The sequence below is a fragment of the Carassius auratus genome, unplaced genomic scaffold (assembly GCF_003368295.1).
Source record: "Carassius auratus strain Wakin unplaced genomic scaffold, ASM336829v1 scaf_tig00030964, whole genome shotgun sequence".
NCBI lineage: Eukaryota > Metazoa > Chordata > Actinopteri > Cypriniformes > Cyprinidae > Carassius > Carassius auratus.
The window spans coordinates 22501-40478 of record NW_020525887.1 but is presented as its reverse complement, the minus strand read 5'-3'; the positions used below and the strand labels follow the sequence as shown (position 1 = coordinate 40478).

The 17978-nt window shown below is 36.1% G+C and overlaps 1 protein-coding gene across 1 annotated transcript in view; it reads right to left on the bottom strand.

Annotated features, from left to right (window-relative positions):
* Positions 1–15140: 15140 nt before the first annotated feature.
* Positions 15141–17978, bottom strand: part of LOC113080346 (cadherin-12-like) — a 17032-nt gene continuing 14194 nt past the window's right edge. Inside the window, exons 5-6 of the mRNA XM_026252509.1 lie at positions 15775–16517; positions 15141–15620 (exon numbers count right to left, since the gene is read on the bottom strand). Of these exons, the coding sequence (XP_026108294.1) occupies positions 15994–16517 (524 nt within the window). The 3' untranslated portion in view covers positions 15141–15620; positions 15775–15993. The remainder of the gene's footprint in view (positions 15621–15774; positions 16518–17978) is intronic.

The following is a 17978-nucleotide window of genomic DNA, read 5'->3' as shown; positions in this document are numbered from 1 at the left end:
CCCGATATATGCCACTATTCAAAAGTTTGGGGTAATTTATTTATTTTTTTTATTTTTATTTCTTTCTTTTAACAGTGATAAAACATTTTTCATAACCAAACATGAAGCACCCAATTTGTACAGTAGTGTTCCGAACGAGAACTATGACATTGATTTTGCCAATCATATGGCTACAGGAGAACAAAAAAAATAGAAAAGGCATTTAGTTACCCTCCTCACACACAGTATAAAGCTGAACAACGTTGTTTTATCAGGAAAGCAGTCTGTACCTACTGTTCTTTAACCTTCAGACACTGTGTGTGGAGGATGAATTTAGGTTACAGGTGCAATGGAAGAAAAAAATGGATGACAGTGAGGAGAAGAGGCAGACCATCGAGGGAGAGTGTGGGGTGTGTGCGTGTACATGTGTATTTGGGTTTTGGTCACGGCTGGGCTGCCTGATCTTCATATCTGCCTGGCCAGCCTCAGTCTCTGGAGTCACCTTTTTCTCTTCCGTTTCTCCTCTGTTGCTTTCAGCACTTACATTCATAATCATCTATTCATTCCAGCACAAATACGGGAAACACGAGCCGACTGACAATACCACCGGCCTTCACGTTTGCAGGATGTGTGCTCATACTAATCCTTAATTTCATACTCCCCTGTGACAAATCAGGTACGAGAACAAATCAAGGTCAACAGAATCTTCCTGAAATGGTCCCCTCAGCCTTTTAGAAATGCTTTTAATATCTGGTAGTTAAGTTAGACACACTATTAGAATTTTTTGTTTGTTTGTTGTTTTTGTGAAGGAATCACTTATCAAATATGTCTCAATAATTTCTAATACACTTCTGGACAACAATTTGGCAGAATTATTATTATATTATATTAATTTATTTTTTTATTTTTTATTTTAGGAAAACTGACTGGTCATACAACATTTAAATAGCTATTGGAAATATTTATTATTTTAAAATTATTAATTTAATTAGCTCCCAGACCCTTGGTCTCCACCTACTGGGACCAGTGAAGATTTCTTTATTTTTTTCTTTTACTTTTATTTTTTTGAACAGATTTAACATTTTTTAGTTTACAAAAAAAAAAAAAAAAAAAAAAAAAAATCGAATTCCCATCCATTACTGGCCAGCTATTCCTATGTCAGCCAAAGCCTCCTGTAGGCACTTAAGAAGATGCCTTTGTGAATCTAAGTCCTTTAATACTAATCTTTTTTTGCCCCAATTTTGCAGAGAGTAAATAATGCATGAGGTATTGACTTAGTTAAAGGGAAAATGGCACAGCCAAGCCCTGTTTTTGAACAGATACACCAAGAGGAGCTGAACAGTTATTGAAGTTCAGATAAAAAAGTGCCAAAAGACGCTTAAGCCAATTTGAAAGCACTCGCAGAATAACCCCGCTGGAAGAGGCTTCTTTTGCATGAGTTAGCAACGTGTCTGACAGCAGAGCACTTCGGATTACCTCTCGGAGAGCTTTGCCCATGTCTGCGGTCTGAAAGCCCACGCCGTGATCAAAGCACGTGTGATCAGATCACTATCAAGCAGCGTGAAGGCATTAAAGCGGCAGAAGATAAAGAAACGACTCTTTGGTGTGGGAGGGAACATATTCACACGGGTGACATGATGGAAAAGCGCACAAGTCTGATTAACTGCGCCGCAGCAGGTGCCGACAGATTCCTGTAGTAAAACTGAAGAGTGTTGCGCTTTTTGAGGTTCACCCTCATTTTCCTTCAACTCTACAGGCTGTGACTCAATAGATGACATTCTAACATGCCCCTGTCCACAATGTCATGCTGTCATCACCACAAATGAATGCTGTCACTTTCCATAGAATCAAACCATTTTCTTCACCGTGAGCACTGCATCTTAATACCGGCTCATACACGCAACTCTTGCACTGTCAGAATGAATACTGGGCTGCCATATCTACAAAACAGAGGGAAGAAAGGAAGGAAGGAAGGAAAAAAAATAGATAAGCTGAACAACAGCACAATGGATGGATGGATGGATCGACTAAAAAGATGTGCGTGATTTTTTGTCCATAAAACAAATAAAATTAATGTGTATTATATAAAGTGTTTTTAACTGGGGAGGATTTGTTCCTATTTCTTAAGATACATTTTGTATTAAAAAATATATATATATATAACAATATATTTAAATATATAACACTGAGAAGTGGATATGCATTTATTTTTTTGATAAATTGCAAGGAAAGATTTAATTGTTCAAAAAGGCAGTAAATTATATTTCTAAATAAATACATTTTGAAATTGCTGTTTTCTATTATTTAAATCCTGTAAAAATTATATATATATATATATATATATATATATAAATGGTAAATGGTAAATGGACTGCATTTATATAGCGCTTTCAACAGACCACATGGCCATCCAAAGCGCTTTACAATTTGCCTCACATTCACCCATCCACTCAATCATTCACACACCGACTGCGGTGTCCTGCCATTCAAGGCGCCATCCCAGCTCGTCGGGAGCAGCTGGGGTTAGGTGTCTTGCTCAAGGACACCTCGACACTTGGTCAGGTGGAGCCGGGGATCGAACCACCAACCTTCCGGTTTGTAGACAACCTACATGAACCACTGAGCCACTGCCGCCCCCTATATATATATATATATATATATATATATATATATTATATGTATGTTTCAAAATTGATGATGATAACGAATAATTTAGCAGCAAATCAGCATATTATAATGATTTCTGAAGGATCATGCGACACTAAAGACAAAGACAGGAATACATTCTGAAACATTAAAAGTTTTTTTTTTTTTTTTTTTTTTTTTTTAACAAACATATATATATATATATATAATATATTATATATATATATATATATATATATATATATATATATTACGGTAATATATATTTTTTGTACTGTAATATATCATTTTGATCAAATGCATGAAGTCTTGGAAGGACGCCTTTAAAGAAAAATAAATAATAAATTTTAAAAAGACAGCATGAAAAAGCAAACATAAAAATACATATCAATGCATGTCTTGTGTTTATGGCACATCCAGTATATTTATGCCATGTGTGCATTAAAAAGTCTGTGGAATTGTATAACAATATGCCACTTTTAATTCTAAATACATGTTTTAGCTTTTTTTTTTTTTTTTTTTTTTACATTTTAGAGAAACACATGCAGTATATTTTAACTTAACAAAAACAAATGCTAATAAATCACAAAGTGCATGTTAAAATAAAACGTTAAAATGACCTTAAAGTGAACATCTTGTGTTTGCATGCACATTCATCTCTGTCCTGCTATGCCAAGGACAAAAGACAGAATTGACTTTCTGTGGTGGCGAAGGTCTATTAAAGACTCCCTGGCATCTGCACTCCAGAGCTCCTGTTTTCCTTTCAGTGCCAAAGGTCAAAGCAAGAAGGAGACAGCGAAGATGGAGCAGCATACACTAGAGTTCTAACAACAGGCAGCCAACCACTAAATGTCTCATCCCACCTACAGCTTTCAACCTCCCTCGGCATTCTGGGAAACTCAATAAGATAATCCCGCGGTGAGGGAAGAAAGAAAGAGGGCATGAGAGGAAGGATGTGAAAAAAAAACAAACAAAACAAAAAAACAGAGAAAGGGGAGAGGTGATGAGGACAAAAAAAGGTAAAATAGATTAGAATGATAATGGCAAATACACCTGCAAGCAATAACCGAAAGGTCACAGTCAGAGTCATGAAGAATCATGCATTTTTAAGGATTCTGGTTGCTCTTATCAACTCTGATTCCTTAAAAAAAATCTATTAACAATTTTTTTGTGGCTAGAAAATACACAAAAGGCCATTTATTTTCAAAGATATGCTAACGCACTACTTTCTATTTAATCATAATGACAACATTTGATTGCAGACTGATGGGTTTGCATTTGTGTTCTTGGAAGACAGTTACTGTACTGTACATTGGTCAATAGCGAAGAGCATGCATTACCGTAAACTGTGTAGTTCAAACTGATATATATTTTTGCATGAGTCTCTTTGCATAATTTTTTTTGAGGAGCTGTGAATTGGTTCCTGCAATTTAGACCTTTTCCAGAAGCTTCTCCCTGCACCCATCTCCTCTGAATTATTTTCCATCTCAATCGCTTAAGCTGCTCACCTCATCTCCATCGCTCACTCACTCCACTCTCTTCTATTAGTTTTCCCGCAGGTTCTTCTTTTCCTTCAGGAAGCTCTGAATATAAGTGTTGGAGAAGCTCATGAAAATGTATTCAATCTGTCATAATGTAACAAATGTTACATGTTATATATATAATGTTAATGTTATATATATATAACAAGACCCTGTCGAAAGATTTAGTTTCAAAACTATATACAAAGTCACTATATATGATTTAAAAATATTTTAGAGTTTGGAAGGTCTTTTTGGTTTTTTCCGTTTATCTGACATGATTTTGAAAGCTTTTTTAACGTTTGTTTCTTATTTGTTTTTTGCCGATTTTCAGTGTTTTAATATTTAAACTTTGCAAGTTATATAACACACACACACAAATACACATTCACATATACATACATACACGTTTGTGTGTGTGTGTGTGTGTGGGTGTTTGTTTCTTTCTAGTTTAGAGTAATAAAGTGTAGTCTAGATCTATTTTGTATAAGCTACTGTATGTCCTGATTCAGTGTTGCCAGACTTTTCTAAAAAAAAAAAATGTAATAAATACATAAATAATACATTAAGAGGGGCATTTCAAGACTTCAGCAGTGCGTTCTGCAATGCAGCCTACAAAGGAAACACAATGGCTCTGTCGACCGTGAGTTAGTAAAAACAGACAAAGATACTGTTCAAACATTGCTCAAAACTGTGGCTCCATTCCTGGACTTTTACTGATCAGATTCAATATGGTTAGGGGTATGTAGAAACGGGATTTAGATAAAGGGATAAGTATGGTCCCAAAAATCATGAATGCACAAATTAACAAAAAAACAAAAGTGTCACAAAAATGAGAGATAATTTTAAGAAAGCATACAGTATTGCTTCAATTAGCTCGGGTATAAAGCTATGTGCAATACAATGTGATCAAATGTGCTCAGGAAAGAGTTGTTTTGAAATCAGAAGAGCTGAGTCAGAAAAGAGCAGAAAAGTTGAGTTAGTTCCTCTGCAGCACTGATGCTGTTCAGTAGTAGCCATCCTTCAAAGGTCAGTTTCTTTTTGTTTTTTGTTTTTTCAAGTGAGTTTAATTTTTTGGTCTCATTTTTTAGACATTAGTATGCATTTAACTTGCAAAATACTTGTCAAGAATGTGTTGAAAATGTGTCATTGGGATTCTCCATCCATTATTTATGGAATAACACATTTAAGTTTTAGCTCACCCCATTTAATATTTGTGTGTCAGTTTGTCATGTTGCCAAAAGTGTTATAGATGCAGGCGTGAATCTCATTTCTGCTGTTATATTTGGTCGTGTTTTAGACAAGTGCTAGCAAACTTTAGCATGTTTTAAGATGCTCAGTGACACTTGTAACTTCAGTGGTGTTTCTTTCTTAAGTCGTTATTTCATGCATCACTTTCCTTTTACAAATGTAAGACACATTATACTATAATACTCCATATCTGTCTTTTCCGTTTTAAAGATGTATGATTGAGAAAGCAGTGCTCCGGTACTCATCTAAAGCTGATAAAGTGAGATTTTGACTATTAATATAAATCAAATACAAGACACAAATATTTAAAGAAAATGAATGGGGCTTGATTTAAAACACATTCCTGTTGCATTTCAATGATACATATAATGAACAAAAAAAAAAAATATACACACACACACACACACACACACAAACACATACACATTTCAGTGTCTAACCAAGCATACAAAATGTGCACCAATAGTATACACCTTGTCACCAAATACACGCAAGTGCAAGAACAAATGAGGTGACCCTGACATGTCAGTGTGAACAAAAATGGTGAGAAACTGCTAACATCTCAAGCTCTGACAACACGATAACCTTTCCACAACCTTCCTGACAGTATCAATCAAACTTTGCTGCCCTGCTATTGATTTACAATAACAGACAATATCCAAGTCAGTGGGTAATCTCCAGGGTCATTTTAAGCCCCAATTCCCTGGGGTCAATATGACCCCAATCACAATTTACTTAGTGTAAAAAACAACAACAACAAAAAACACACTGATACTTGGTTCCCTTCATCTCAGTGGAATAAGATTTGGTAAAGGGCTTGATTCGGCTGTTCTGAAGTCATGTCATTTATTATTATTATTATTATTATTATTATTATTTTTACAAATCAGGTCTTTACAAATAATTTGTCATAAAATTAAATAAATAAATCATTAAATCCGTCATAAATCTGAATGTGTCCAGTTGCACCCCCCTAAGGACAGCCCTGAACACAAACGTTCACTCTCTCTCTCACACACCCACCATTTATATTTTTATTTTTCAATTTTTTTTTCTGGATGTTGGTTTTATTTACATTTAATTAAAATAAAATTGTTTTGATTTTCCTTTTTAGATTGAAAAAAATAAATAAGAATATGTGTATGCAATCAAGTTTAAGTCCCAACTTGTGTGGCATTTCTGCAAATGTATGTGGCATTATTATTATTATTATTATTAAGCTGGCCACTTGCAGAAAAAAAAAAAAATATATAAATATATATATGGATCTCAATGGGACTCTGCTGGATATATGGTCATCATTACACAATTTTTTTTTTCTTTTGTAAGTTTTTCTCTAACCAACAGATGGCAAAATTCTGCTTGTAACAGCTAGGTCAATATCCCGAAACAACTTAAATCAAATTTAGATCATTGTTTAACTGACTTTTTTCATAAAAATTGAATATTTTACATGCAAGCTAATGGTATAGTTAAAGACGTTTGTGGTAAATAGGTACAAAAGTATTTAATATCTCTCAACAATCTGCTATAATGTATAGACGAGAAGTGAAGTTTGTTATTGCTAATTCACCAAATAAAATTCCAAACAACCTCATAAAGGGCAAGCATACGGAATTTCTACAAAATGATTTCACATCAATGTCAACTCAAAATATGATTCAATCTCTAGTCCCATATAGATACTGTTGTTCAAAGACTTTATGCCTGGAAAATAACAGTGGTTCAGTCCCCAGTGGTTTCCATGGAGATCAACACATCCTAGTCGTTTCCCTGGGAGATGGCAGATTATAAGCCATATTTATACAACAGAGAAAAGTAATGGTGACATGTCGGGGGATAAAAAGGGGTTTCCAAAAACAGCTACAGGGATCTAATCTTTTGAAATGATCAGACATCTTAATGGTTTAGACAGCTAGCTACACATACGCAAACACCTGTACACACACACAAGCATGCTCAAACCTGCACACACACTTACCATTCTCTATACATTTGTGATTTCTCTTGTAATTTTGAATTGTTTAATGGAATATTTTACTAAGAGAATTAAAATTAAAATTTCCTGGAAAGTTTTTAATCCTCATGCCATCCATGATGTACGTAGATGAGTTGGATTCTTCATCAGAACAGATCTGAAGAAATGTAGCATGACATCACTTGTTCACCAATGTATAATTTGCAGTGAATGGGTGCCGTCAAAATGAGAGTATATATATGCACCGTGGGATTATTTGGAAATCTTGTAAGATTTGTTTGAGAAAACATCAATTAATTCACCACTTCCTGTAGTCTGACCCCTGGGTGTCCGCTCAGTTGCCTCCAGGACGAAACAAATCCGTACATCTTTAAAACACACAATCAGCAGGGTTTTTTTGTCATCAGTGTTCGTATATATATTTAAAGGGGGGTTGCATTTTTTGTGGCTACCAAATTATCTGCAGCACTTCACACAGAAACAGTCCATCCAACCAGCCTCGTTGCATTCGTTGATCGTTGTCAAAATGTTCAAGCCAGTGCTGAGAAGATAATTACTATCATCAAACTGTCAGTCCATCATCCTTTCCAATTTACTGCAAGGGCTCCATCAGCGGACAGCCAGTGCATAAAAAGAGTGAAAGACCGAGACGTATGATGGGATCGCATGGTGGGATGCGAGGGAATGTTTGCGTGGAGCTGATACAGAGCTGACCTGTAAATCCTCCCGCCGTATGGAGGCTCATAATTAGTGATGGTCACATGACGCAGCTGGCTGGCAGAAGCAGTGACACTGAACTTCTGCAAGTGTGATGTTGAGGGCGTAACACTGGACAACAGACCTGATTAGCAGCATTAGAAACTAAACGCAGATCATTGTTTAGCTTTCCAGTCATTAGCGATGTAATTACAGGTGGAAGAGTAAAGGCGACTACACACTAGAGCACAGGTCTCCAATTACTGGACCCGCGATTCCACCCAGACCGTGAATCATTTATCATAAATTTATATAATTATAGTGTTGTTTTCCTCCACACAGAGAATCAGAGCTCTGACGTGGTATTTCCTCTTGCTAGACTAGTCGCCTTTGGGTTTCTTGTTCAAGGTTTGCAAGAGACCATACACTGGGGGGCATGTATTTAAAAAAATAAAAAAAATAAAATAATAATAATAATAATAATAATGGTAAAACAATTTTTTGACTTCTAAATGTTTAAGTAGAAAAAGTATTTTCATGTAAAACATACTCCAGTTATATTATTTTTACAGTGTATTATTCCGTCAAATTAATTTGAAATGATTTGTATTGTAAAAAGTGAAACAAAAACAAGCTTGATTTAAAATCTTATTTCAACTGTATAGACAAATCAAACTCGGAAAGACTATTAATTATACTATAAGAGTAATTATGAGTTCAGAGCCCATAAATGACCAACTAAAGTCAAACTTACAAGTGGAAAACTCAAAAAGTTGTAGAGTTGCTTTGTTAAAAGAAGCATGTTGATTTCTAATACTCTAAAATATGGATCATTTCATATAATGTGTCTATAATTTATATAAGTCTTCAGTGAATAATAATTTTGCAAAGGAGTGGAACATTTCCAGTACATTTCCCAGAAACTTTCCAAAAAGTTTCCAACAATTTCCCAAATTTTCAGAAAGTATAGAAAAAAAAAAATGATAAAAATAATAGAGGAAGAAGAATCCTGGATTTTTCCCAAAAGTTCTGGAAATGTATCTACATTTTCCACCTTGTGAACTATAACCAGTGATTTATGGTTATTTTAATTTAACAAGTTACTTCCATGTGATGTTTTTGAATGCCTCAGAGATACGAGATTCTCGTGATTGATTGCAGGATAACTTTTATACAAATATTTTGGCTGAAAATGTATAAACGTTCAATTGAGGCACAATAATTGCTTATTTAATTTAATATCCAAATAATACTGAATTCCAAAAAGTGAAAATGTGAAATATCTTGGAACCTTTACTAACCACATTTAAAACATTTAAAAACAAACATTTACAGAGAACACAGTGACTCCTCTGATTCTGATACAGGATTTCTGAATTATATGAAAATTAATAGTTTTTAGTGATCACTTCTGTTCTTAAAAGGCAAGAAGACAATAAAAGCATTATTTACCATGAACCTTTCGCTCAGTTGCAGCTCTGAAATCAAACATGCCAGCATTAGATGCATGACAAGAATGATGTTTCCTCATGACATCTGATGTCAAACTTGGACCAAGTGTCAGATTGAATTTGAATATCACATTAAAATAATCTGAAGAATTACAATAATGAAATGAAAAGTGCATCACACAAATCCATCATATGACTTTAGATGTGTTTTTGTAACTTGACAGACATGTCATTATTCCCAACCCTAGCAGTCAGGCAAATGGAAGTAGTGAATTAATTGATGCTGAATAGCTTCATGAATGTGTCGAGCTTTCAAGATAATCAAAAAGTCTCCTCCTGTGGTACCATGTTTCGGCTCGGCTCGTACCCGTGTCTTCAGAGAGCCAGTGATCTAAGTGCTCTCTGTTCTGTCTGCTCGAAGTCTAGAGCAGCAGGATCACGATTATGATCCAAGGAGAGAGGATGAGATCATACCTAAAATCACCTGCTACTGTACATTAAACAGCGTGTGCAAGTCTGTTACTTGTCTTTAAGACACACGCTGAGCTTCTCCTTTCCTCTCTGCTGCATGCTGTGCAAGTGCTTCATTGTTCTGCCTGGTTAAATTGTTATGATGTTAACTTATTACGATAATTACATTTTCATAATTAGAGTGTATAACCATTTTCCTATGTAAATGGTCTCTTTGCAGGTAAAATGAGAAACAGCTTTGCTGTAAGCTGTGGATTTGTTGTCTGACCTATTTGTATTTTATTTTTTCACTGACCCACACTTACAACTTCTGCTTTATTTTGTGACACGTTAACTAAACAAGTCCAAATATGCTGCACAACCTGTTAATAACTTTAAAAAAAACAGTGAGGGACCTTGTTAATAAATTAATAAATAAATAAATAAATACATAAAAATATGTCATCCACCAAATGGAAAGTTACAGGTGCATACAATCAGTACATTTTACACAAAATACTCAGTTTGTAAAATATTAACACTGCATGCCATCTATGACATGCAGATGTTATGTTTTACCAATATCAAGTGAAAATGTACTCCCCAGTGGATCCTCTGCAGTGAATGGGTGCCATCAGGACCAGAGTCCAAGAAGTGGATTCAACCATCACAATAACCCACAAGACAGACACAATTTTAGTCCGTCAATTAACATCTTGTTAAGCTAAAAGTTGTGTGTCTTGGTGGTTTGTTTATTACAAACCATTGCTTCAGGCTAAAATACAGGTTCGCTATCCATAATATTGATTTCTCCAAAGAAAAAGTGGTCTCATCTGAATCAAAAGAGGAGTATGCACAAATCCAACACCGTTTACAAAACGTTAACTGATAGACTAAATTATTGAGTTTTTATTGTGTTTGGACTCTCATTCTGATGGCACCCATTCACTGTAGATGATCCAATGATCTATTACATGGTGGCGTTTAAACTGAGCATTATCTACCGTGACCTCTAATCTCTCACTGCTAAACCCAAGAAGTTTTAATTTTTAATTTGGCCTCTTCAGCTATCCAAAAATCTCACCTTGCATTTAAACTCCTACAGCATTTGAGATGCTGTTTTAAAATTGATGCACTTTACTACTGAAAGAGCCTGTGAAGTGCATGTAAAGGGAATGATCATGTTGTCTAATAATAAAGAAACTGTCAGAAAATGCGCCTCCTCTCGTTAAGCACGTTAAAGCATGCCATGTTTACTCTTAAGTCCTGAGTGCAAAACCATCAACGGGGAATCATTTATTCATAGTGCACTTTAGACTGTAAAGCCTCTCCTTGATAAATGGAAATACGCTGATTCCTTTTGTTACCTTTCATTTTAACCTGACTTTTTTCTTCTTCTTTCAGGATTATTGAATAGTAATGCTTTTATTTATATATTTACCTTTTCACTGAAAACAGAATGATTTCAATGTGTATCCTTGCAGTACTAGGGTTACAGATTTAACATTCTCGGTTTTACCTTTTTTGAAAGTACCAGCTGTATTTATTCCTTCAAAAGGTTATAATGTCTCCAGTCAGTAAAGCAGGTCTAGTTGAAATTCTCCAAATACAAGTTTTGTACCCTCATTAAAGGGAAAATATGACATTTCCATAATCAAATTTGCAACAAACACAACAACTGAATCAAACCAAGCAATAATAATAATTTTTTCAACTTTTACAACAACATTTAGTTGTAAACTCACACACTTTACCTTTGAATATTTGAAATCCCATGGATGATAGAAATGTCTCCACGATCTGCTTTTGATGAAATATCATTGTATTGTGCAGCAGCGCACATTCTATCAGATGCAGTTCTGGCGCTGCAGAATTAATATACTGCAACAACAATTAACATCAGTGTTAAATCAGTTGTAGAGTTACTCTCACACTTATTCATAAAATAAGTTAATTATTATTATTTCTTTTTATTGATTTATTTTTTTTTTTTTTTGCATCTGCTTTAAAGCCTTACTGATTATTTAAACGTTTCATTTGTGTGCTGTTCTGATGTGCGTTTTATCTGAGCACACTCAAAGCGTGGCATGAGAACGAAAAGGCCTTCAAACTGTGCCTGATTACTTAACTACGTTCTGTTTTTTTTTCAAATAAAATATGAACATTTTCATGAATATGCAAGTTTACGTCACAACGGCTTTAAGGACAATTTACACACACATGAATGAATGAATTATTCGAATGAATCGCAAATCGATTAACTTAGTTTTTTTATTTTTTTTTATTGGTAATTAATTGGTAAAGCTAACAGTTTGAGCAATTAATGTTACAGTGCCAACTAAAAAAAAAAAAAAAAAAAAAAAAACGGTTCATTCGGGAATTCTGACTGTAGTTGTTTTACTAATGAGTTGACCAGCCTGATCTATATTTCACAATAGAGATAGCCTACAGCTTTATTTACTTACTGTAATAAGAGGCTAGTACAATGTCACAAGGGACACTGGCAGGCTAGAAGTGTAACTGACAGGAATCTATAATTTATAGCATTAAAAGGGCAATAGGGAAGTTGTGAATAAATTCTGACAGCTGCTTGGATCATTGTCTATTCTGCTAATATATGTGTGATCCTGTAATAAAACCAATATGTGTTCCTTGACTGGTCACAGGGCGCCTGTGTTCCCTGAGCAAGAAGCGTGTTATCGAGCTGAGAAGTGACAAGGTTGTGACCTTTCCTGCAGGGTAACACTGTCTTCCACATATATTAATGGTAATAGATGTGTTACCTGACACTTTAAGATGAAAATCTATGTTTAGACATTGACCTGCTTCTGTCGCAGCCACGCAGGATGAAACACACTGACATATGATGGTGTTTCACCTTCCATTATCATGAGTAAGTATGAGTTGAGAGAGGCAGATTGAGCATGACCAAATTCTGTGTCACAGACAGTAAATGTAGGACTAGCACAATAGAATTACAGTAGTTTTTTTCTGGAAATACAGCAACAACGAAAAACATATTGAATAATTTCTGTGTAGTATATTATAAGTGAAGCTATCTTTGTTTAATTATGTCAGTTAAATAATTTACTAATTAAACATATCTTTTCATAATTTTTGCTTGACTATTTTTCAGCATTTTTTTTTTTTTTAAAGGTTTGTGTAATGTCAAAGTTGCACCCGAGAGCCGTTTTTTTCTTACAAAAATTAGTTTAGAAATCCAATATTTGTAGATTATGCCATTTGGATTGAAACTCATTCTGAGTCGATTTAGCATGAAGCATGAAGAACAGTACACGCAAAGAAGAAAGAGGGAGATTGGATGATTAAGTATTTTCAGAGCATGACTGTAACGTCACAAGGACAGGAGAATGAATGTATTTTACCCCTAAATGGGATGAAATTAGAAATTCTTCTACTTTAACACACAAGCATACGAGTACACACATTCATCCATCCCTGTACAACCCAGATACACTATGACTTAAATACCCTTGAGAAAGGGAGACAGAATGAGTGTTTGAGTGAAATGCCACAGGACAGGATGGCATACGCTGTCTGACACAGAGTGAATAGAGAACAAAAAAACAGAAACAAATGTAGACAGAGTTCAAGAGAAGGTCTTGGTGCCAATTCAATACTAAGCAGTAGAGAATTTCTTTCTTTCTTCTGATTAGATGTTCCAGACAATAAATGTGCAAACAGCTTTATATTGTCAGCATCATATTAATTTGTGATACTGATGCACTTGGATGTCCTTGCTCACAATCTTGAAAAACATTTAGAGAGACAGACATAAACAGTTCAACTAATAGTATATGGTTAATAAACTTGAAGTTATTAGCTAAAACTGTAATTAATTATAGTTTTAGTGTCTGCCTGATGATAAAATGTAAATCAGAAAAATCCTTTGTCTTTTATTGCACATAAACTTACTATCCGTCCACAAGATCCAAAGTGTTTCCAGCGGTTGTAGCTTCCTGCCGTCTAATATAAGCTCTGGAGCTAAATGTGAAGATCAGCAGATTTTTACACTCTCTGACTTCTCTGACTTCCTCACGGAGAGAGTCGTTAAGCAAATTAGTAATGACAGAGTCATTTGCATATTCATAAAGTGCCCTATCATGCCCTGAGACAAGTTACACAAAAGAAACAGGTACAGAGGTTCATCATTGACTTGCCAGCACTGATGGATTGAATGATACGTTATGAGCACATTGTCATTAGCTCTGGCAAAAAAAAAAAAAAAAAAAAATAATAATAATAATAGTAATACAAATAAATAAATAATAAAATAAAACTACAATGTGTCCCAAAGGGTGGATAAAAGCAACAAATTATCTGTTTACTGCCATACATATATACATATAACAGTGCTTATGGGGAAGTCATGGCCTAATGGTTAGAGGGTTGGACTCCCAATCGAAGGGTTGTGGGTTCTAGTCTCGGGCCGGATGGAATTGTGGGTGGGGATAGTGCATGAACAGCTCTCTCTCCACCTTCAATAACATGACTTAGGTGCCCTTGAGCAAGGCATCGAACCCCCAACTGCTCCCCGGGCGCCGCAGCATAAATGGCACCCCACTGCTCCGGGTGTGTGCTCACAGTGTGTGTGTGTGTTCACTGCTCTGTGTGTGTGCATTTCGGATGGGTTAAATGCAGAGCACAAATTCTGAGTATGGGTCACCATACTTGGCTGAATGTCTATTTCACTTTTATGTTAACATAATAATATAATGTGCACGTGTGTGCCTGTAATACTCACCCTCCTTTTATTGATTGGCAGTGATTCAAGAAATCTCCTTCCCACTCAGCAGACACCAAAGATAAGATCAGAGAGTATATTTGATAACCCATCTCAATTCCAGCAGCCTCTCTGCTCCTTGGACTGTTACATCAGCATATCACAAACACAGTCAGACCTATAGTTTAACATGGGGATATAGTGAGGCATTGGGGGAAGGCCTAAATCAGATCTTCGGTTTCTATACTGCTAAATATAAAGGCTCCAAAAGGTTTTTGCAGTGATGGGTTCATGAACAGCTCTTAAAATAACCTTTATATAGCATTGAAAAACATTTGAATCATACAAATAACCTTTTTTTCCACTATAAAAGACCATTTTGTGCAATAGAAATGTCATTAATGTTGGTTTTTCATGGAAGTTTAAGAATTTACCAAAACCTGGAACATGTTCAAGCAGTGTTTTTTTTTTGTTTTTTGTTTTTTGTGGTGTTTATTTAAGAAAACTGTGTTTATTACAGGACTCAACTGTAATAGTTCATGTTCAGCCCTAAAGTTTTCTTTTTTTTACAAGTCTATACAAGTTCCTCTTGGGACGACAACGTCCATGTCCTCGTGAGGAGCAAATAATTATGAAAATCCTCGCGTCTTCAAAAAAATAAGAAATTCATAGTCGATTTCAAATCAGGATAAATAGATAAATACATAACAAAACAGTACAACCGTCTCAAAAGCCTCACACATAAATAAATAGAATCATAAATAACATTCAAAAAAATATCTTTGGCCAAACGAGGCCCATGTAGACATCTCCTCAAAACTCTTTCCACCGAAGCTCGGAATCCAGGTTGCGGTCAAATTCGGTTAGCGGCGCCATTTGTCCTTAAGAAGGGTGACGAAATAAAGCTAAACCATAAAAAAGAAGAATAACAAACCAACTCCATTGAGGCACTTTTTAAGGATGTCAGAAAAAAATTGCATCTTTTATGTGGTTCTTTTTTTTTTTTCGTGAAAAGCAAAGCTGAATAAATATGACCAAAAACCTCCAACATTCACTTACAGATAATCCAAAGGCTGCATTTTATTCTGGCTTCCTTCATCCTCTCGTTTTGAGCGTGAAATCAAGGCAAACTAAAAGAAAAAGGTGAAAAATAAAACAACTACAAAGTAATTTAACGAATCTAGAAAAAAAAAAGTAAATGTTAAATACACAACTATGTTCGTTTCAAACCCAGTGTAAAAAACGTAAAAGAAACAACAACAAATAAAATAAAAAACATCAGTGTTTGTTTTCAGTGGTGGTGCTGGATGTTACGTCTGATTGGCTCTCTGATCGTTCTCCGAATATCCCTGCGAGGGTTTTGAAGCGAGGCCCCCACTCGTTGAGGTAATCGTAGTCCTCCTGCGGTTCACCCTTTACAGACTCTATAGAGCTTAAACTGTCGGCCACCGAGCCTTCGCCCTCGTAGGCGTACGTGGCCAGCGAGTCGTACGGCGGGGCGGAAGTGTCACCATCATGTTCTTGCAGTCGCTGACTGATGAAGTTGCTGATGTCAGCGCTGTTCTGCGAGGCTATTGGCCGCCGTGGGCACAAACCCAACTCTGGCTTAACGTCTCGACGAAACAGGTTTTCCTTAATGACTTTGGGGTTGCGAAGGGTGCCCATGTCGAAGGCGTGCGTGTCCTCCTCGCCCCCTCCTTCGTCGTCATAATGGATGACATTGTCACGGATGTCCTCTTTGGACGTCATGAGAGTCTCTTTCTTCTTCTGCCGCCGAACCCCAACATAGAGAACCACGATCACTGCAGGAAACACACGAGCAGAACGGAAAGATTAGCATCTTTTTATAACTCTCATACATATTAAAAAAGCAGTCATGTGCTGGTCAAAACAATATGCATGTGACAGGGAAAAAAACACTGGCGATTAGTTTGATATTATTAGAAGGAGGGTGTTCTGTTCCTATGGCTTCTGTGTTTGAACAATGTGATTTCTCCCATGCATTTTTCTACGAGTGACTCAAATCGTCCTCGTTATGCTGTCTGTATAATCAGCGAGTAAGGCAGACCGAAAGACGGCAGAGGCCAGTGGAAACACTCTTCTCGTTCAATCAAGGAGACAACCCCCTCATTTGTCAGAGTTTTCCATGATTGGCAAACAGCTCCTGTCTGCAGTCATCATTTAGAGCCAGAATGAAAGCTGCAGCAGTAATGTGTGCCCTCCATCTGATGGACTCTCTCACCCATCATGCGTGACTATTTCACTCCTCTCGTGCTATTCATTTTTTATTGACTGGCCATTGAAGCTCCACAGCGATAGATAGATAGATAGATAGATAGATAGATAGATAGATAGATAGATAGATAGATAGATAGATAGATAGATAGATAGATATAATAGTATTACTTCAAAGTTGTTGCCTCAAAGACCTATTTCAGTTAGTATGCAACCTTAGAAGGCATTAGCTAGCTTGGTTTTGGGACAGAGCCATTATCAACACACACTCTGTCTCACACTGTGTTGTAGTGGAGATGCAGACTGAATTGTGTTTGTATAGATTCAGGGGTTCTCAAGTCCATAGGCTAACACTTGTATATGTCTATTAGTATGCAGCAAATTAGAGGAAACTGCTAAAAAAGAAAAAAAAAAGAAAAAAAAGAAACACTCTAGACCAGTGTCTGTGAGATGACAGCGCCCCCAAGTGACATATATCTGCACTGCAGCTCTCAACCAATCAAACCTGTCAGAGATGTAGTCTATTTTGTGAGTCAATGTTTGTGTGTTGACTGGCATATTCAGAAGATGGGTTTGGGATTGATAAGGCCTCATTCCCATGATGCTGATCTCTCGCTCTGTCTGCCATGAGCGGGAAATGGGTCAGTCTGACAAATGGAGCACCGATAATGGCAAATCTCAAGGGCGACAATGTGTTCTCTTTCTGTGCTGTCTGTAATCCTGGCTGGCACCTTTAGCAAGGACGCAGTGACGCTGTGAGAGGTGCTTGCCGAAATCTCGCAGGAGCAGGAGCTGAGAGACAGGTCAGTCTTCAGAGCACTGCAGAAGTCTCTCACTTTACAGAAGAAGAGGGATTGACTGTTTTACACAGTGGTGTGAAGACTAGTTCAGTGAGGATGTCAAATAGACATCAACATTACAGGTGTTTTAGGATCAAAGTTCATGGCACAACTGGAAGTGGTATAGGAATTAAAGGGATAAACAAAACACACACATAAATGAACATTATGCCATCATTTACACCTGCT